Source organism: Myotis daubentonii, chromosome 8 (genome assembly GCF_963259705.1).
Source record: "Myotis daubentonii chromosome 8, mMyoDau2.1, whole genome shotgun sequence".
In the NCBI taxonomy this organism is placed as follows: domain Eukaryota; kingdom Metazoa; phylum Chordata; class Mammalia; order Chiroptera; family Vespertilionidae; genus Myotis; species Myotis daubentonii.
In genome coordinates, this window is record NC_081847.1 from 88,042,887 (window position 1) to 88,065,311 (window position 22,425).

A 22,425-nucleotide genomic window follows, 5' to 3' on the forward strand; every position below is an offset into this window, starting at 1 on the left:
TGTGTTTCCAAGTGATTGCTTAGAAAAAAATAAGTACCCTCTTTTCTAGGAAACTAAATATTCTCTGAATCGCTGTCAGAAACAGTTAACTCCCAGCCATTCAGTATTGGTTTCTAAATGCCTTGGAGAACTCTAAACATCCCTGTTCTCTCTCAAGCAGAAAACACTTCATGACTCCGGCTAGAGATGTCTTATTAGTCACCTTGAGGAACAGCGAAAGGCACACGTAGGAAAAGAAAAATGTGTGCAAGCGCGGGCTCCTCTTCCTCCAAAGTTACCCGAAAGACCTTTGAGTTTTACAAGAAATAAATCACTGAAACCCGGCCCCCAGAGACACACTGCTTTCTGAAGTCACAAATACAGCTGCATGCCTCTCCTACTGTAAGGAGGGGGGGAATATATAATGTATTCGCATTACACACATTTGGTGATCTATCGACAGAATTTATGCAGTTTTGATACACAGATATTTTCTTTTCCTACCAATACACTGCAGGTTTGACCTTAGCCTCAATAGGCAAATGAGTTGTCCGTGGAAAATATGGAGCAGTGCTATCTTTAAAAAACTTCAACCGATAGATAGTCCTCGGGCCAAGTCATGGCAAAATTGGTACCCCCACTTCTCCATCTTTGAAGCAGGAGTAGAGAAAGTCAGGTGATGTCCATTGTTCCTTTCAAGTTGAGCATTGTCTTAGAAGGCTGGTCAACTTTTGCTATGTTATTTTTCTGCTCCAGCTCTACCCCAAATTGGAAATTAACTTACAATGGGGCTTGCTCTAGATAATACCAGGAGTGCAAGGGAGTTAATAAATTTTTCTCTAGGTTCTTATAAAAAATCTAGGCTGTGAGGAGCTGGGGTTACTCAGAAATATTGCCTGATGCTATTCTTCTGAGATTGATGAGTGAAGCACATTCCTAAAGGTGTTCATGTCTCAAAGTGTCTTTGCCTAGAGTCATGGGTATGCTTTATTTCTTTCAAATGTTGCTATTTCAGACAGAAGAAAAATCCTCATTTGAATTTTTGCAATATATTTGGCAGTTATTCTGTTGCAGTGATTTATGTGTTGACGTAAATTTTTATAAAGTGCCCTGAGATTTGACTCCGTTGTGTAATTGTGTGCTATTTGTACAATGTATTTCTAACATTTCTTCCTTTGCAAACAAGTGCCTTGCTGGGGCATGTTTGATTCTTGCTTTACTCTCTGAATTACAGGGAGGCTGCACTTTGCGGGCGAATGGAGGTTTTCTTTGCTTTCAGAGCTCTTAGCACAGCTAACGTCCTGTCATGAGCCAGTCTGCTTCACATAGGCGTCCTGGAGCTGGTGCCTGGACTGGCCGAAGGGGCTCATCTAAAATGAGGGCCTCCCTCCAGTGGAGCAGATGATACTGTGTTTGTTTAAGAGTTCTCCCTGCCTTACCTGCCAGCCAGGTCTGAACAGCTATCCTTTTGCTCCATATAAAAATATAAAAGTTGTGATTTGTCTATGGAATCCTGTACCTTGTCCATTGTATTAGGTATTAAGCAAAATTGTCATATTGAACAAAACAAAAGCAGTTCCTTATGAATCACTGATACATTTAGTCAGGAGGATGGGCCCTTCCATTCCCCACCTAGCAGATTAGATTAGGCATGTTCCTCTTCCCTATGTGTGGTGGTAAGGATTGATTTCACTCAAGAGCAGGTCCCTCTGGTTTCTATGTTGCTACATCCTGTCCATTCCTCCCCTCAAAGTCAAGAGCCACATCGTGGTGGTTCCGATGGGAATCATGGTGGCCAGGCAAACACCTGAGCATGGAGGACTGGGCACACAGAGAATCTTTATATCAGATGCTGATGAGGATGCCATTAAAGAGAAGGAGAATGGGAGCAGCCCCCAAAATTCAGCGACATCATCAGAATTAATGTGAAGTTTGAGGTTTTTAAAAAACTAAATTTCAGACGAAAAATGCGCATGTAAATTTTGTTAAAGCTATGACCGCAATAATATTTTAACATGGATCTCTTTCATTTCAAAAATTTCGGAGAGATGAGAAAAATATGATGGAAGGAATAAAGAAAAGAAAAACTCATGAAATACTTTCTTAATGGCTAAAAAGCCATTTTTAAAATATGGTATGAATTAATTGCCATCCGTCTTTGATCGAGGGAATTACTTAAGGCAGGTTTCTGAGGGAAATTCCAAACTTTCTTTCCCTAGAGAGGTATTTTTTAATATGATAATATGGACCCTTTAACAAAAACCAGCCCATTGCCCTGGCCAGTTTTGCTCAGTGGATAGAGCATTGGCCTACAGACTCAAAGGTCCCCGGTTCGATCCTGGTCAAGGGCACATGCCTGAATTGTGGGCTCGGTCCTCAGTAGGGGGTGTGCAAGAGGCAGCCGATCAATGATTCCCTCTCATCATTGGTGTTTCTCTCTCTCTTCCTTTCCCTTCCTCTCTGAAACCAATAAAAAAATATAGATATATTTAAAAAAAAAAAACAGCCCATTGATAATGAAGAGGAGGGACCTACATATAGGTCTGAGCCACTGCTTCTCTCTGACCTAGAGTGGAGACATTTTCTTTTTAACTTGGACAATAGAACACTGGTAATTTTCTCCTTTAGACTGAATAATAGTCCAGACTAAACCTTTACATTATCTTTATCTCTAAAACTGTATTCTCATCCAACAAGTTACACAATCTTGACTGAACACAAGCACACATGTTCCTCTCCCCTTTACATTCTATCAGGCATGTAGAATGCAGCTCCTATACCTACCCGAAGACCCATCCCTTCTGCTCTTACCTGAGAACCACAAGAATGTGCCTTAATGTTTTCCCTGCAGCTCTTGCCATTTTGCACGCACGTGCCCCTCTCTCCACTTTTAACAGGGCTTCCTGGCCTAGGGATGAGGCCCTTCAGTTCAAACTCCTCTTGCCCCCCCCCCTCCCCCGAGTCCTATCTACTTTGCTCTCTTGGCTGCATTTTTCTTCTTTGAAGAACTGTTTTTTGTTATTGTTGTTGTTTTCAAGTGTTTATCTGTTTTTGGCTCTGGTTGCTATGTTGCTACATCCTGTCCTCAGCCAACCCTTTATCTCTTCATCCTCATCTTTGCATGGGGTGAGCCGGAGGCTTCTCAGTGACCCAGAGGACCTCTAACCCTTTCTGAATATAGAAAAATGAGTTTTAATATCATATCCCCTCTGAAGGCACATTTCACTTCTGCATATCTTTAATAGCGTGTCTTGTTCTTTGCTATCTTAATCTCTACTCCCTTCAGCATTATCAGATTTTCTTTCTATCTCTTCTGCCCTTGGCTGACCTCACTGAGCCTCCCAGAGAGTTGCCTCAAAATTATCTCACAAAATAATTATCTTGAAATAGTTCCTGGTTAAAATTTATTTTTCAGACGTGAGATATTATCTTCTATTACTGCATTTTTTTCAACTTACCCCATAGAACTTTCTTAAGAAAGAAATAATCAGAAATATTCTTACATTATCAACACTTCTACTTACCATGCAGCTCTTTTCCTGTGTGGTTTCACGTGGACCTATTGACTTTGCCTCTGAATGAATAAAGGCAAGTCACAGTGTCCTTAGCATGGGGAACTGCCTTGCCAATGTTTAAGTCCATTCAACTGTGTTCTCTGGGGGCAAAGGTGTGTTTCCTTATGCAAAACTGTCCAAATACCCAACGGCTGTCACAGATGACTATGCGAATACTATTTCGCATAGTAACCTAACGGCAAATTACGAGGTTTGCTACAAAAGAGAAAAAATTATCATTCTGCATTCAGTTTGTTCCCGCCGAGTCGTCCCTCGTGTAACTTCTTAGTTGGATGTACTTCTGTTTTGTTATGGAAGATAATGCTAGGGGTATTATTTGTGTCATTTTATTAGCAGCGCCTTTAACACCCGGTAACGGATGTGTTTGATAGTTGGCATAGCATGTGTAAATCACAGAAGAATTGGCATATTGGCTGCTGGATAATAATGCAGCTGTAGCTGGGTTTGGTACATTGAATTTCACTGACATTGCCACTTATGAAGAGAGAAATAACTCTTTTTTCTCGCTTCATCACTTATGATTACAGCGCCCAGACAGTTCAGGCAATGTAGTGTGTGCCGTACATATTTTACTACTATTCCTGAAAAATAGAGGCCTGTCTCGCTGGATCTATTTCTGTTGTTTAAAGGGGCAGTGCTATCATATCCCATGAATATACCAAGAAGAATGGGGATGCTCATAACATGAAGAAGAGGTTGGCCAGATCTTCGCAGATCATTCTGCATTGATCCAGGGGCTCTCAGATGACCTAGGGCCGTGGTCGGCAAACTGCGGCTCGCGAGCCACATGTGGCTCTTTGGCCCCTTGAGTGTGGCTCTTCCTAAGCCTTAGGACAGTGATGGCGAACCTATGACATGCGTGTCAGAGGTGACATGCGAACTCATTTTGGGGGTTGATTTTTCTTTGTTAAATGGCATTTAAATATATAAAATAAATATCTTTGTTTTACTATGGTTGCAAATATCAAAAAATTTCTATATGTGACATGGCACCAGAGTTAAGTTCGGGTTTTTCAAAATGCTGACATGCCGAGCTCAAAAGGTTCGCCATCACTGCCTTAGGAGAACCCTAATTAAGTTAATAACAATGTACCTACCTACATACTTTAAGTTTAAAAAATTTGGCTCTCAAAAGAAATTTCAGTCGTTGTACTGTTGATATTTGGCTCTGTTGACTAACGAGTTTGCCAACCACGGATAGGAGAAGCAAGCTTTGTCCTGGAATGATGAATGGATTTTCACTTCTCCATTGCAGCCGTGAACGAAGGACCAACCACCCAGCCTCCACCCATGTTGCCCCCGGCGCAGCCTGAGCATCCCAGCAGCGAGGAGGCACCAAGCAGGACCATCCCCACAGCCTGTGTCCGGCCAACGCACCCGCTCCGCAGCTTTGCTAACCCCTTGCTACCTCCGCCAATGAGTGCAATCGAACCGAAAGTCCCTTACACGCCGCTCTTGTCGCAGCCAGGTAACGTGCCCGTTTGTCACACTGCAAACAGTGTTATCTTTGATGCCTCTTCCTGTGCCCATGAGGGTTCCTGAGAAGGCCGGATGCAGGTATGTTCCCAGCAGTGATCACGTGCCCGTGCCTGGTACTGGTGTGTGAGGTGCAGCTCGTACATAGCCGGCTTCAAAGCAGCTGGCTTGTCGGTGCCCTTCCTTCCTGTGGAAAGTTGGTCACTAATGCTGAAGGCCCGGTGAGTACTTTTAAGACAGGCCGTGGGTCTGCCCACTGGGAAATGTTGGGAAAGTTCCTGATTCTCCCGTTTGCCACACGGGTCCCAGCATTTAAGGCTAGACTCCAAAGCTGGAGTTAGAGGCAGGAGAGTCTGCAGACCACCTTTCAGAGCACAGCGCCTGCTCTCATAGTTCTGCTCCGTGCCTGTCAATAGTCATCTTTGGGGATTCTTACTGCAGACTTCCAGGGCCAGAAAGAGTGTCAGAACCTGTGCGGAATCCAACTTCCTCGCTATAAGGCAGTGGTTCTCAGCCTTCCTAATGCCGCGACCCTTTAATACAGTTCTTCATGTTGTGGTGACCCCCAATTTCATCATTACAAATTGAACATAATGAAAGCATAGTGATTAATCACCAAAACAATATGTAATTATATGTGTGTTTTCCGATGGTCTTTGGCGACCCCTGTGAAAGGGTCGTTCGACCCCCAAAGGGGTCGCGACCCACAGGTTGAGAACCGCTGCATTAGATCCTCAAAACAATTTCGTGAGTAGCTACTTTCTTAGCCCCACCTCACGGATATGGAAGCTGGGACACAGGGCATTGAAGTAGCATGTTTAAGGCTCCTCAGCCAGGGAGTGTTGATGCACCCTTTCCTACTCTTTGCAGAAAGCACGGGTTCTGAAATGTTAGGAACTCATTTGTAGCTCTCAGTTTGTGTTCATTTAAAAAAAAGAGAAAAATTTAAAAATCTATCAGATTAAATTATTCCAAAACTGATAAAAAGGAGGAAATTGGGAACATCTGAACTAATCCTGAGTTAAGGAATACCATTTCTTCACAAGCCTTTTTGAAAGCATAGTTGGTACACAGTATTAGATTAGTTTCAGGTGTACAATATAGTACATGATTTGATATTTTTACACTTTCTAATGTGATCATCCCGCTAATTCTAGTAATCCTCTGTCACCATACAAACTTTTCACAGTATTATTACTACTTTTGGCTTCTTCACTCACATTTTAAAAGGAAACATAAGAGATTGAACTATCCTATGCTGAAGAACATAATTTTATTGCAAAAACTAAAGTGCTATAGCACTTTGTACTGTTAACTATTCTCTCTACTTGCAAGTAAAGTGGGGGTTTTTTAGTAGCTATGTTATACAGAGAGGGGGAAAAAAGCTAAAAATGGTACTCGGAAGTCCATTTGACATGAACATTTTCCGGCGGCAGTCATGTTTGGTTTGGAACACGCAGTTTGGACATCACCTCGTGCTCCAGAGATCTATGCTAACAAATGACCCCAAAGAACTCTAATTTTAGAAAGCGCACCTGCCAGTAGACAGGACAAAGCAACGCCCTTGTTACTGGCTAGTTATTGTTTTCTTCTAGTTATGAAAATACTACCGCTGCCGTCAACAGAATCTGACACCCTGTAGCACGAGCGGGTATATTATGTCTTTAAAAGCTTTGAAATAGGGTTTGTTCTTCAATCTCTACACCTGTTCTCCCAATGACAAGCATCTAAGAAGAACCATTCTCTGATCTTATGTCATGTGGGCAAGATCTCATTTTCTTTTTGTCCTCGTCGTACTTTTATGAGCTCTCTTTTGTTTCACTCTCATTCTTGTTTTTATTTGAACTTTCATAAAATCCATAGCTTCTTTCATATTTTCCAGTTTCCGTGTCCTGCGTTTTTGGCTTGAATTTATAGTTTTCATCTTTTCCCTCTAAGCGCCCCCCCCCCCCCCCCCCACTCACCTCGAGGCACACCCGCCAGCACTTTGGAATCGTTAAATGCCTTTTCCTTTCACGCTTCCCCTGCATTGTCTGCCTGCGATTCCAGTTCATTTCATAATGTCCTACCTCGTGATTTTCAAATAAGTTCTCCCTGCATTGCGCCTGACACATGGTAAATAGTGTGCTTTTAAGAAAGCGCTGATGTTTACTTATTCTAATAGAAAAAGAAAATTAGCTGACTGACAAATGTATTAGCTGTGACATTAACTACATGTGTCTCAGCCTAAAAAATGAAATACTTAGAGCTTTCAACCAATTTTAATTCAAAGAAAATCATTACTTTAGTCAAACTGATTGATGAAGTGAGGTCATTCTCTTGTCGGCTGAAAAAAAAAAAATACATCTCAAAGAAATTTTCTCTGCGTTTCACAATAAAAGGCCGCGTAATTACTAATGAATGTATCTTTACTTAACACAAGTAATTCCTCTCGAGTGGGAGGCGGCGCTATAATGTTTTAAAGATCCTGCCTGATAAGAAGCTCTTTCTGCTTTGAAACCTGAAAATGAGGATCGATGAAGATGCTCCTTCCCCCTGCCCTTCCCAAGCGTGGGTTTTCGCGGGCGTCATTGACCTGGTTGCTTTTCACTAAGACACGCAGCTGTTTGCAGCACTTACATATGAGGCGCAGGGCAGCACCCATTGCGCAGTAATGGTGTCCACGGCGTGGAGGGGACTGTGCGGGGTTTCCACAGCACGTGGGAGTTAGGAAGCCACCCTGTTTTCATAGAGTCTCAAGCCTGCCTACCCGGAAACACAGATCGATCCCTTTGGTTTTATTCGTTTGTTTGTTTGTTTTCCTTTCACCGGCTGATTTGCAAATTTCGCTTACTAGACTCTGGGGTGTTTCATTGTGTTTCTTACAATTTCATCATCACCTCATAATAAAGCGGTTCTGTTTCTTTTTAAAATATATATTGCAGAGAGGAAGGGAGATGGAGAAAGAATAGAAACATCAATGGTAAGGGGGAACCATTGCTCGGCTGCCTCCTGCACGCCCCCTAGTGGGGATCGAGCCCAAAACCTTTGACCCAAATTGAACCTGGGACAGTTCTTCAGTCTGCAGGTCAACGCTCCATCCACATAACCAAACCGGCACCGGCGTGGTTCCCTTTCTTAATGCTTCCTCCACAGACGTGAATAACCGTGCGATCTTCATGCAACTCAGGGAGGCCGCAGCCACAGCACTTTGCAGATCACAGGGTGGACATGTAAGGGATTTGGCTCCGTCCCTTTCAGGCTAAATGGAAAATGTTTGATGGAGCGCTGGGCTGAGGGCACCGTAGATCTGACACATACTCGACAAAAGGTCAAGGGAAGGTGGGGCTTTTTCTTCACCAGTGAAAATTCCTTTTAGCGCTGAAATGATCAGCTGCACTTTAAATGAACCTGGATCAGGGGACCATTTGTCTTCCGGGCTGTAATTCTAAAGGGACATAAAACCTGACCCTTTCGAGAGGGACTTTTACACCGTGCACCATTTTGCAAACATGAGCCCCCGAGTTCTTGCATCTTTGCAAAGCTGCGTAAATGCTCTATTGTCCTTCATGTACACATTGCATTTCTATCCATTTTTATTTGTAAAAGCCAGACCCTAGAACATTCTCATCTTTTCAATCTTCTAAGGATCAATATGTCAGTGGACATGACAAGACCAAAACTCACTTCATTGTCCTGCGAAATTGAGTTTGATTTTCCCTCTGCAAATTGTGGCATGCGCTTCAATTTGTCTGAGCACGGAGGACACGGAGTGGGTGGAGGTGGCTGCAGGGGACAGAAAAGACACTTGATTTATCTTATCTGGCTGGTCGGGAAATCGTGTGTTCCTGCTCCAACCTGATCTTTATGACAGGCCTCGTTTCAGTAAATATGCTATCACACAAAACCGCCAATAAATTACTTGAATGCATTAATACAATTGCTTTTCCTGGGCCACTTGTAGGCCACCGTCCGGGGTGTTCAGCAAGGATGCCCCAAGCGTGTTCTGTTCTGCTGACCTCACTCAGAGGATGAGGTCACAAGAGATCAGACATCCTCTAGTGAGTGAAACAAGAGGGTCACTTTTCGGGCCTGTCAGATCAAATCAATCATTGGCACAGCTAAGCACGAGGGGTATATTGATCTGGCAGTATTGGAACCAATAACACCAATCCATTCTAGGGTGGAAAATTAAACTACTTACTGCCTTTTCAAATTCCATCTTATGTGTAAGCTCATTTGTGTGGGGGTGTTTTTGTTTGTTTTGTTTTAGTAGCTCCTTGAAATTGGCCTATTCTCATCCCTAAGTGATATTTTTCATAGATGAAATGTGATTTGCTTTGGTCTAGTCATCCTAAATTATCCTTCAGTAAAAAAGTATTTACGTTAAAGTTGCCTTAGATGTCACCAATATTTGTGACTCTGGAACCTACTTGGTATGTTAATAAATTCCTGTTTCCTCTGTGATGGCATTCCATATGTAGGAAAGTGTCTGCTAATAATCTCAGAGAGGGAAACAACTTCAAGAGAGTTCTTTATGCGGAAGCCACGCGCCTGTTGCCTCATTTATAGGTAACAAAGCTGAGGCCTGGAAAGCTAAGCAGCTTGCCCAAGGTCAACAACTGAGCTAATGGCTAAAATTCAAAGAACTCAAAACAATATCACATTGAAGGGAAACAAGGGATCTTATTTAACTTTCTTCGTGATGTGAACACTCATTCTTGAATTGACTTTTTTTTTTTCCTCTACAAGTAGACTTCTTGAATGATCCTAATTAAGTATTCCTCAACAAGAACTGTCTTGTGGCAGGTAGGTTCATGTAGTTTAGTATTTGAGTAAATGTGTTAGTCCTTCATGGAGGCTACATGGAGTGAAGACATTATAGCAAGGGTTGGGACTAGCCAAGTCCTCTGGAATAGCTCCTATGTTCATAAATTCACCTGACCAACCTGCACAGTTCTTCACAGGAAGGTAGGGAGTAAGGGAGTTGATATTTGTTGCTTTCAGTACCAGACACTATGGATAGCCAAGGCTTTGGAGTCCAATAATAAAAGTAAAGATGAGCAGAAGGAAGTATAAAGTGAAAATAAGTTAAGACACATGAGAATACTATCAGATTGTGCTTAGAATGTGAGGGCCAAGGAGATTTAAAAAATGAATGGCTGGTATTTTTTAGAACTGAGGAAAGTTTTTGGGAGGAGGGACTGGATGACCACAATTGAGTGACAATTTGAATTCTTTGGATCAAATTTTTGCCCAATTAAAAAATAAAAGAAAATATTACCCCAAGAATTACTATATATATATACTAGAGGCCCGGTGCACAAAAATTTGTGCACTCGGGGGGGGGCGGGCCCTCAGCCCGGCCTGTGCCCTCTCGCGGATTGGGGGCGTGACTGCGGGCGGACGCCACAGCTGCCCCGCTGGCTGGCGTCCGGGTCTGCCGGTGGGATCGGGTCCCGGTTGGGGGCGTGAGTGCTGGCGTACGCCACAGCCGCCCCGCCAGCCCACGTCCAGGTCTGCCGGCGGGATCGGGTCCTTGGCGACCGCCGGCACTCACACCCCCAACCCGCTCTCTGATGGCGCTGTACCATCCTGCCTGCAGTATGCAAATTAGCTGCCATCTTAGTTGGCAGTTAACTGCCATCTTAGTTGGCAGTTAATTTGCATATTGCCGTGATTAGCCAATGGGAAGGGTAGCGGTCATACGCCAATTACCATGTTTCTCTTTTATTAGTGTAGATAGATAGATAGATAGATAGATAGATAGATAGATAGTTGAGGCCCAGTGCACGAAATTCGTGCATAGGTAGGGTCCCGAAGCCTGGCCAGTGATCAGGGCCGATCTGTGGGGCAACTGGCAGGGTGATCGGGGGGCGGCCCCACCCCCCATCACTGCCCACTCGCCAGCCAGCTCTGCCACTGCCACCAGTAGCCTCCCTCTGCGGGGAGACTGGTGGAGCAATTGGGGGGGACCCCCGCTGGCACCCGCCTTGGCTGGCCTGGGGCCTGCAGGCTGGGGGCAGCTCCTGTGTTGAGCGTCTTCCCCCTGGTGGTCAGTGTGTGTCACAGCGATCGGTCGTTCTGCTATTTGGTTGATTTGCATATTAGGCTTTTATTATATAGGCTATATAACTGAGGCTAATTAGGAACTTAATAGACAATTAAACTCAAAGGTTAAAGTATTGAGTTGCCATCTAGATAATCATAAAATAAATTTTTCAAAAAATCTTTCAAAACTTTGTTACTTAGTAGGCTCCATAATTTGAACTATATCATTTAAGAAGAATGTCCTTGGGTTATACTGTGGTGACTTGTAAGTAGCAGAGAATGGTGAGGGGAAAGGGGAGCAAAAGGTTGTTTCAAAGGAGAAAATATTCCTTTCCCATTTCCTAAGAACCTGGTAAGTCACATGGTTAACTACTGCTATATAGATTTTGTTATTTATGAAATAACCTTGAGCGTCAAAATGTCTTTTTAAAAACCAGCTTAGATGACATTAATAAGGTTGATGCTTTAATTTTGTCACCTTTTATAGTTAATTGAGGTCATTTCTGAGTAAATTCATGCCTACCTGAGGCTTAACTAATATCACTAGTATAGTTGCAGAGGTAGATAGATATTCAGAGGGGTTGAATAGCTCGTAACTGTTCCAGCATCATGTATCATTACTCTTGGGACCTTTATACAAACACACATAACAGAATCAGTCAATATTTGTTTAGTTTTCCAGAATAGAATAATAAAGGTAAGAGCCAAAAATTGAATTCAAGTTTCAATTTTAAGTCTAATGATGATTATAAGTGAGACAAGGCAACCTGAGAGTCAGTAAAAAGTTTAGATATTGATGATAGAGGCAGGTAAGATAAAATGATTTCCAGACCCATGACCAGTTGATTAGAAAATGCTAAGTGTTCCTAACGATAACTAACACCTCAGGCTAAAGTGAAAGTAAATTGCATGGGGTGGAAAAGCAATATGAAAGCACCATCCCTGGAAATTCTATTTAACAATTTAACTTTGTGAAAATAAACAGACACGCGGTGACATCCATAGTAAAATGGAGAAGAGTAGCATCCACTTTGTTCTTAAAAGCAGGGTGTGCAGCTCCGTGGAAATGGAGTCTTGAGGATTAATCTCTTCATTATGCCAGTCGGGGAATTGATTTTACTCCCCTCAATCCTGATCATTCTCATCTGTGAAATTAGTCTTTCCTCTTTAGAAGATACTGAACTCTAACAGTCTTAATTGTTGCAGAAATAAGAGTGGATATTCTCTCTGTGATTTTTCTTTGCTTTGTGAAATAATATAAAAGAAATATTTTTATTTGAATAAAGATTTTAAGCAGTTGACAGAGTTCTTTATAGTTTATCAATTAATGTCAGGCTTTATAGTTTCCCAATTTCTCCTTGGAAAGGAGAAATTTTGAAAGAAACAAATAAAACATGTCCACATAAAGCTCTGTGTTAATGGACCATTGAAAATGTGTTGTGAGAAATCTAACACAATGAAAACCAAAAATCTGTGATATGAAAATCAAGTGAGAACTTAACCATCAGCAAAGTATTTCTAAAGATATGACCTATAACATCTAAAAGAATGTGTATAACTTTGATCCTACTGACAAAACTGAACAAAGAATTCAAGTGCCATGTTAATCATCTTGTGTGTTTTACAGCGTTGACTATTATCGTAGGCTTGCAGGACTGATTTTCTTATTGCCAGAATCTATTTACTGGAACATCAAGGCTCTCCAAAGAGAATGCCTTTATCATTTGTGGTAAAGGGATTTTAACAAGCTTCTTTTTGTGTGTGTGTGTGAAAAACAATGATAAGTAAGCCTAATTGATTTCAAAATGAGAGACATATTATGACATAATTGCATATTAGAGACGTATAAGGATAATGGAACTTCAAATGACTGCTCTTTTCCTATCTCCTCCAAATTGCCCTCTTCAACAGTCTTTCACATTTTCTGTTTCCTTCCCCAGTTGTTTGTATCTTTCTACCTTTGCGATCACCAGCGTCAGGATTTCGAATAGAAATGGCATAGTTTACCCTACAGTAGTGTGTTAGCCTTTGAAGCCCAAGATTGCTAATTTTACCTATTGCTTCAGTTGGTGTTGCATTTAAAATCATAGTGATCTGTTTATTTTCCTTTTGGGCTCCTCTTTGGAGAGGTACCTCAGTCGGGTGAGAGAAACGGGCTGCCTGTGCATAGGGGTCTGAGCTGATGCTCACCACAGTGCGGGTGAAAGGCAGGGCAGCGTTGCCATGTGGCAGGGAGAGCTCCACCCACTTTCCAGGCCTCTTCACTGGCAGAGCAACCTGTGACTGAAAGAGCACTTACCCGAGGAGAACTATGAAACTCCCCTAGGGCCCAACTCCCTGGTTATTGGCTGGGTCAGCCTCGAGTCAGTTATTTGACCTTTTCGTGTTGCAATTTCCCACAACTATCAATGGGGAAAGTAAAATCTAGTCTGGAAAGGGTTGGTTTCATCTTTTTTAAGGAGGAGTAAAAGATTGTGACCATGAATTAGGCCAGTGATGGCGAACCTTTCGAGCTCGGCGTGTCAGCATTTTGAAAAACCCTAACTTAACTCTGGTGCCGTGTCACATATAGAAATTTTTTGATCTTTGCAACCATAGATTTATATTTTTGATATTTATTTTATATATTTAAATGCCATTTAACAGAGAAAAATCAACCAAAAAAATGAGTTCGTGTGTCATCTCTGACACGCGTGTCATAGGTTCGCCATTACTGAATTAGGCTAACGATGTTAGCACTGAATTCAGGAGGTCCTGATTTGATACGATCAGGAACCACATGACTGTATACATTTGGCCCAGTGAATCTCCAATGCCTTATATTAAAGAGCAGTGAGGTCAGGTGGAAGGAGGTTAAAGTAAATGTTAATGGTTCCATGGCTGGTGATGAAACAAGGTCTAACTCCTGAGCATTGTATTTCATCACAAGCACATGTACCAGAGAAAGGGAGCCAATGAACTGGGCCCTTGCAAGACAACATGGTGAGCAGAGAAGAGCAGGACAGCTGCTCAGAGCGGTCTGAGCATTGTTTCCTGAGTCTCCAGCAAGCCGTGGCCTCTTCCAATTGGACATGTCTTTTTCAAATCATACATTTATCCGGCAGCCAGGAAACAATCTTCCACCAGCAGCTTTAAATGATCAAACTGCATTAAATAGCCTGTCCCTTCCAGTTTCTTCATCTGTGTCTCTACCAACTGTTATGCATGTTTGCTCCGCAAGCCCAATAAGGATTTACGTCCTATAGGGTCACAGGTTTGATGGCAACATGCCTGACTTCCTCTCATAAATACTGCATCTTCTGAATTGCTTCTCACCATGAGCCAATTTAATGTGTCCAAAGTCTATGGAATTTCCTAGAGCTCAGCATTAACTTTCCACTTAGCTGTCCCCAGCACGAACCTTCTGCAAAGAGAATAGCAGGGCAAAGAAGAGTAAGAAGTGAGGAGCAGGAAGTGAGCTGTTGAAAGTGGGGAAAAGAGGTTATTCCTTATTGAACACGTGTGAGACATTGCTGACATTTAAAGATAATATAGGGTGTTCCAAAAAAATGTATACACACACTTTGAATAAAAGTGGTATTTATTGAAATACATTTCATTTTCAAAATTGAGCTACCAGCCAAAAATTTGTTTTAATTTTGACAAATTTTTTTAGTTTCCTTTCCAAATATCTATTGATCACATGTTTTTTCATATTTGAGTTGGCCCAACATATCCAACTGGGGAAAGTTTTATTTCAGATTTATTCTAGAATAAATACCTAGCATAAATATCTACATATTGTCAAAAGCCGAAAGATAATGTGGGCTTATTTCTAACCCCAATATAAGATAGCCAAGGCCTATTTTCCCAGGACTAGCTTCCAATCATTCTGTAGATATGAAATATTCAGAAACTTCATTGCTGCAGAATATGTTGAATATTGAAGAGTATGAAACATTGCATAGAAACATGTTGTTCTCATAAATAATTTCCCATATGTGGGCTCGAAGAGCTCTTCTTCTTGGTCCAGCGTGACAGAATTAGTCAGATTTTTTCATTGGCATTTAGTTCCACTGCAGATAAAGAAAAATAAAATCTCAGTTAACTAGTATCTTTAGGGAATGGACTATTTTCAGGAAATTGCATTTCTGGACAGCTCAGAGCAAAATAGAAATCATTTTATAATGCATAAATGTTTATCAGTTGCCAAATCTATGTTATGTATAAACTAAGGACTGGGAGAATGCCATTTTGCACATGTCTTTTCCTTAAATCCCACACTATCTCTATAATGTGGGTCAAGTCAATTATAGGGCCTGAACCCAGAGTACAGAAGCATTGAATAACATCTTCAAGGTCACAGTTATTAAGGGCAGGGGCAAGATAGAAGTCTTCTTCTGCATTGTTATAATATTTATTATTTTACCTGCTTGCTGGAGAATCACAAAAGTGTACCAAGAAGGACAGAGTAAGTAAAAACTCGGAGATGAGAAAGTACAAGATGTTTTCAGAGTCTGTAGGTAAAGCGCCTTGCTAGGGAGGGTGATTTATAGAGTAATTATGAGATAATACGCTGGCCAAGGGCAGGATACAGTGAGTGAAAACATAGCAGTGGGAGGATCCAGTGGTAAACCAAGACTGAGACAGAAGCTGTGTGATGTGGATTTATGGCAGTGAGAATAGATGGAAGAGACAGCCGTAATGGTTATCTTTCAGAAGATGAAGCAGGCGGCTGAGTGAATAATTGGACATGAAGAGTGAGGGACAAGGTGAAGTCCAAGGTGACTGTGTTGTTGTCTTTGAGAACATGGTTATAAACACACAGAAAGAGGGAAGTGAGTTGAGAAGTTACTCTTTAAAAGAAATGGGAGAATGGGAGACAGTGAAGTATGCTGGGTCAGTTGGACATCAAAGTGGAAATGTACCGTTTATATGGTAAAGTGTTAAGAACTCAAGAGGGAAGTCACAGCTGAAGAGTAGTTTGGGGTAAGAGTTTTGGCATATGGTAGACTGAATTAGATCACAACTCCCAGGGACAGAATTTGAAGTAAAATAAGAAATTGGAAAACTGAAATTTAAGGTAAATCTTTATTTTTATGAGGGAGTAAAGACCAGGTACTAGAGATAACAGAACAATAACAGTATAATTTTTTAGGAGGTAAAAAAGGAGAGTACTTAAAGGAAAGGAAAGTTTTACATATAATAGTTCTTTGATTCAAAGATGGCTTAGATTCTTTTGCTTCTAATGTTTTATTATAAAAATATCAAATGCTCAGGAAAATTGTACAGTGAACTCCTATATATCCACCACCTAGATTCCATAATTAACAATTTGTGTATTTTATTTGCCATATATTTACTCATCGGTCCTACCTTAACGTTTCATGCATTTCAAATAAAACTGTTGACATCCGTTCACGTTACCGCTAAACACTTCAGCAAGTATATCAAGATGCCATTGCCTTTGGAGTCTACCGATGATCTTGTTGTATAGTGTTAAAAGTTAACTATAGTAATTGTACAAAATCCCTTGTAAGAAGCATCTCCATTTCAGTGACATTGCTGTGAATCTTAGAGCTGAAGAGACGTAATTACTAACAAATCCCATAGAGAGGTTAATAGGGCAGATACTCATTAGGCTGAAAGGTTATGAGAGTATTTATGACCTTTGTATCTGACATTTACATACATGGTTGAGAGCAAAAGCCAGGGGGCGAGAGAGTGATGGTGAGTAAACTAATAGTCAATATGCAAGTGCAGATTACCCCTAGAAGTATGGCAGCAGATTACAGAGAAGAAGTTGGTCAGTGCTGAAAATGCTAATGCTCTCTCGGCTATTTTCCTCAATGGCATTGGTTTCCTTGGGGCGGAAGTGGTGATGGTGTTTAACTCTCACAGTTGAAAATAATTTAAAATAATATGATCATAACTCATTGACTAAGTTTCTTTGAGCTTTTTGAAGTGCTCTTGTGCCTTGAAAATACTATTCATGTTGTGCTTTGATCAGTGTGAGAGATACACATGTAAAAGTTGGAAGAGTTGGGGTTAAACTGGTAATGTACTAACCTCAGAATGTAATCTGGAAGTTATATTTCTGGCTAGTCATTATACCTATATGAGTGTGTGTACAATTTGATGACCTCTATTCAAGATCAAACCAGAGAAAAAAATAAATTATTTCAGGATATTAAAAAATCTGGCTCTGAGTAATAAAGGCTTTCCTATAAAAACGGAATCCTCTGTGGTGATCAAATTGTCTTTATAAAGGGAAATATTCCGATGTTTATAAAATAGATTTTTTAAAGTGGAAATTATTACATATAACCAGCATATGAAATATTTACCAGAAATATATTCTATAGCATTCTAATGTGGCTGAATTTAGGCTATAATGACATTCTACACAGAGTACATAATTTTAAAAATCATGGAAAACTGAAGTGTAGATATTTACACTGTTTCTTCATTTTCCTGATGTTTTCATGATAATATGGAAACTTTATGCAGTGTCATATGTCTTTTTAAGCTTTGAGAGTCTGGTTTTTCTCTGAAGTTTGATCAATAGGATATCATCAAAAATAAGATAATAAAGGAGGGGTTGTAAGCCTATTTTTCATAAAGAATGGGATTGACAATTTTCCTTCCTGGAGCACAAAACATCTGAATTGCAGTAATTGTAAATAAGTACTTAAGCTTGTTGCTTCTTGTTGCAAACAGGGTAGAAAAAGTTAGAAAGAAAATTAAAGAATAAAGTTGGCCAGAAGATATAAATGTCTCTTTTATAACAAACTATCTAAAAATGATTTTGAATATCCATGAAATTAACTGAGAGACCCCTTGATTTTGACATCCTATGCAAAAAAAAAAAAATACAGGAAGTGAAAGTAGACCTCTTAAAGTGAACAATAGAAATAATATGGAATCTTATTTTTACCTTTAATTATGGGAGCCCCCCAATAAGCAAAACAGATGTTGAGTGTTGAGTCTGTGGTTTTGCTTTTGGTTTGTTTTGGGTGTTTTTAATATGTGGTGTAGGAACCCCAGAGAAGCATCAAATAAAAGGGAGAAATGCAGAACTGTCCTGATGAGTTCATTTCTCATGATTGTTGGTGGTTTTCCTGAAACTTTTCTTCTTCTATGAGGTTTCTAAATCAAGAAGCAGCAGGAACAGGCAGACTGATGAGTGCAAGGGTTCTGCAGGCTCATCTGCTTGTTGTGACTTTTGTCTGCCTCCGTCTCATTTCCAAGAACAAATTCACAAAGTATGATGTCAGCTCTGCTCTGTATGAATTAGGCACTGGGGTAGTCCTAAGGACAAAAAGACACATTAAACAATGTTTTTGTTCTGAAGGGTCTCTTATTCATCCTTTGCTTAGTCATTCTTTCCCAACATGAATTTCATTGATGACTATTTATCAGTTCTAGCACTTTTTAAATCCTTCTTTAATTAAGGCTCTTCTTACTCATTATAAAATGCAAAATAAACACCCTTTTGTGTACAGGATTTGTATGGATTCAACGCCATCTGGGATAGTATTAAACTCGTGTTTCCAACACAGTTGTCACTTCCTCCCCTTCAGTATTTTGGTAACTTTGTTATTTTCTTCAGTTACCATTGGGTAGCTTCTGATGTGCCCAGTGCATTAAGAACTTGGATTCCTACTCCAAAAGGTATGAAGGTACAACAAACCACAAATAGGTAGAACTAAGAAAGGTCGTGGCTTTATCATTGGGGCTGCTCGATCTTATAATGACTTCAGGAGAGGAACTTAATTACTTATTGGATTATAATTATTCAAAACGGGAGGCTGGGTGACTTGTAGCCTAGAGCAAAAAGAAGATGTTAAAAATATCAGCGTCAGATTTTAGAGGTGTCCCAAGAAGCAAGAGCATTTTCTTTACCCAGGTGCAACTGTGTCTAAAGACTCATTTGTAGAAAAGCATTTCTTATATGGCCCTTTCTATCATTTATTTTTAAAATTTTAAACAAATCCAAGAAGGGAAAGATGATAAGGTACTAAGAGTTTGTCACAGGTTATGTTATTATATCATTTTATATCACGGGTGTGGGAAAGGTATCTCATGTTGGGTATATGCAAAAAGAAGGTAATGGGGAACAGTGTGGGCAGGAAAGTATCTCAAAAGGAAGAAGGGAAGATATTTGAACACAATGTTCATCCTTTGTAGTAGTCAAACAAAGGTAAACTATAAGACTATGTACTATATTATTCTTTCCTAAGATGTCAGAAGTCTTCACTTCTGTGATACGATGACATTTATATTTGCATTGGTTCACCACTTAGATGGAAACAAGTCTAGCTGAGATCAAGATAGAGAAGTGAGCAGCGATATGTTGATTTTTTCCTCTACCTCCATTCTATCACTCACCTCCACCATTCTACACTGTCACTGTTGTCTTCTCTTACTCTTTCCTTCCCTTTCCAGCACTAAGAATGTCCTGTCCACTTCCCTTTGCTTTTCATCAATGCCTATGTTGTAGATTTATTTTTATTTGTTTTTGTCTAAGGAAGAACATCTACTTTAACAATAGAAGTAGTCAAACCCCACTTACCAGCTGAGTGGCTTTGAGCAAGTTGCTTATCTTTTTTGAACTTTGACTTTTCCATCTCAAGATGTGAGCAACAGGATATGTTTCAAAAGGCCTGTTTGAAAGAACATACAGGACAATGTAGGCAGAGATGTTTTATTGTAGTTCATTGTACCTGTGGGAAAAGGACGGGATATGCAAGTTTTACCCTTTTTCTCTCTGAGTTCCAGCTCATGGAAATAATAGGAAAAAGGGAGCTGATAACCAAATGGAATCAAGGACCCAAGAGAATCATGGCCCTCGGGAAGAACTGGGTAGGAGCATCTGGAGGCCTCTTCCCTAAAGTTAGGACTATGGGCTTACCTGCTGGGAGTTGGAACAGATAGTAGAGACTTGCTCTGTTGGAGTCAGGCCTTGCCTTGTGTGTTTAAGAAATGCAGCCTTCAGAAAGTTCAAGGCCAGAGAGTTGGGGGGGGGGGGGGGGGCTTCTATATCGCAGGGCAGACAGGTTTAAGAACTTGCTTAGGGACCAACTTTGCACATTAATTCTACTCTCCCACCTTCACAGAGAGATGGCACCATGAAAGTCACCTTACTTGTCACTCAGAGTAGTCCAGTCTCACATCTTACGCCTCACCTGGGGAAGAGTAGAAAGGGAGAGGAGAGGGGCAGGAGCACCACATTAATACATCCTCCGTGTTTCCTTTGTCTTTGAGGAGAAACGGGAAGGTCAGATGAAACACAAAAGCTCTCTTCCCAGAAATGCCATTTAAATACACTTATCACCCTTACAATATACTTCACACAGGGGAGTAAATGCTTTAACCCTTTGAGGTCGTATTAAATTTGGACATGGGTGTCGTACTGGTCGGAATTAATTTCCATTGAAAGAGCAGTGATACATAACATGCAAGATTATGAAGGATCAACAAGATTTATTCATTCTTTTTTGGAACTACGTCACTACTAGTAGAATCACTACAAACATTATCACTTTCTACGTCAGAGTCAGTATTCAAGGTGCCAAAATAAAACTCCTCATCGTTACTTTCAGATTCGCAGTACACTTCTTTCGGTAACTTTCTCTTTGCCATTTTGGAGTATTATTTTGAAATATCTTAACAAGCGAGAATGCCTAATTACAGTTAAACGTAATTTGTAAAGCTTTATTTGAAATTCTGCGAAGTATCTCCGAAGCTTGTCGATTTCTTCACTCTCAAAAGGCGACTGGCTTGCCACGGTGTTTTGCATGGCGAGTGTGGAACGACCGCGTTCGTTTATATTGAGTTTTGATATCACCGATTTGTCGGGGCAATGTTTTGGTTCGTGACAAGGTCGCTTAGACACTTAAGAGCTTTCAGAGAAATTATGAACTGATACATGAATGAATACAGTTAAGATTCTTACGGTTCCTTGCTGTGGTGGCTGAGAGCAGACATACGACCACAAAGGGTTAAGATTGATGCCAAAACTTATGTTTGAAATTCACTTAGGAGGAATGCCTGAGGCTACTGTATCTAGTTTAACTCAGCTACTGTCTTTTTGTTCAATGCCTGTGCCGATGAAAAGGTAGAGAGTATTACAGATTTTTTCCTATACATGTCTTATTTCTTTCAGGATCTCAAAAGCTCCTCACATGTGAGAAGTCTTCACACTACCTGACACTTCCATATGCCCACAGACAGCCTGAGCAGCGAGTAGGTACTCAATCACAAAAACATGTCAGAATAAGAGTATAGTTTCTATAGAAACTAGACCAAGAGAGGCTGTTTCCTTTGTCAGGCATCACAGAATAGGTCAGAGTGGAGAGGAGAATCCAGGCCTCCTCCAAGTTACCCATGTTGATTTTATTCTTAAGAGCGAAGGAATGGAAAATGAGATAGGAAAATGTAGGCAAGGATCAGAGAATTCATATTGAAAACAAAATGATGCTACACTCTGGCCTCAGGTTTGATGCCGGTGAGTCTGCTCACTCCATTCCCACTGCAGGTTAATCTAATGTTTCCCACCAAGAATCATTTTAGTAGGGAAAACCCTCTGCAGGGAGACAAGCAGGAGTGTGCACCTGGCAGCCATAGATTATGCACCTAATGAGCAAATGACGTGTTTAATAACTGTGCTGTGAAAATAAAGCTTAAAACAGTACATTCCTGCTGAGGCTGCTCATCCACCTCAGAGGCAAACTGCTGGCCAGCTCAGAACTCCAGCATCATTCATATCCGCCCCTTAGGGGGTCCTGCTGAGAAAAAATAACATTAAATCCAAAACGATGCTCACTTAGTTGTGTATCGGTGTCAATCCATTTATTTAGCCTATCAGCATTATGTGTTTCACCTCAGGGTCACCTGTAACGCATCTTCGATATGCACGCTGGGTAGGGGGACATCTACAGCACTTTCAGATCGAGCATTTGTAAATTTAAATTTTTCAGTGTATCACGGATCATTTATACTCATAGTGATTTAATACTGCTTGTTTATATTAAGACTGAACTTAGCCTTTTGGGAAGGCCACTGTTGTTAGTTTGAAATAAGAATGCAAAATAGCCATAGTTGATACGGTTTTTCATTAATAATGTTAAGAGAACATTATAGAACTTTTTTCTAGAAAACACCATTTTAAAATCCAATTATTGTAATTTATGAGTTAAGGATTCACTTGCTGGAGATTTCTTTGAATTCATTTTTACCAATAGACTAACTAATGTTTCCTTAATCTCTAGGAGAGCAGAGAAATCCTAAAGTAAAGTTCAGTTTAGGTAGAATAGCTATATTCTCCTTCCTTGTATAATTTTAATAGCTAATAGCTTAAAGAAAAAAATTGTTTAACCTTTAT

The 22,425-nt window shown here is 40.6% G+C and overlaps 1 protein-coding gene across 1 annotated transcript in view; it reads left to right on the forward strand.

Moving 5' to 3' along the window:
* The window catches only part of DCC (DCC netrin 1 receptor), a 576,336-nt gene that overhangs the window by 543,202 nt on the left and 10,709 nt on the right, over window positions 1-22,425 (forward strand). The window contains exon 27 of the mRNA XM_059704942.1: window positions 4,810-5,022. Coding sequence (XP_059560925.1) covers window positions 4,810-5,022 — 213 coding nt within the window. The remainder of the gene's footprint in view (window positions 1-4,809; window positions 5,023-22,425) is intronic.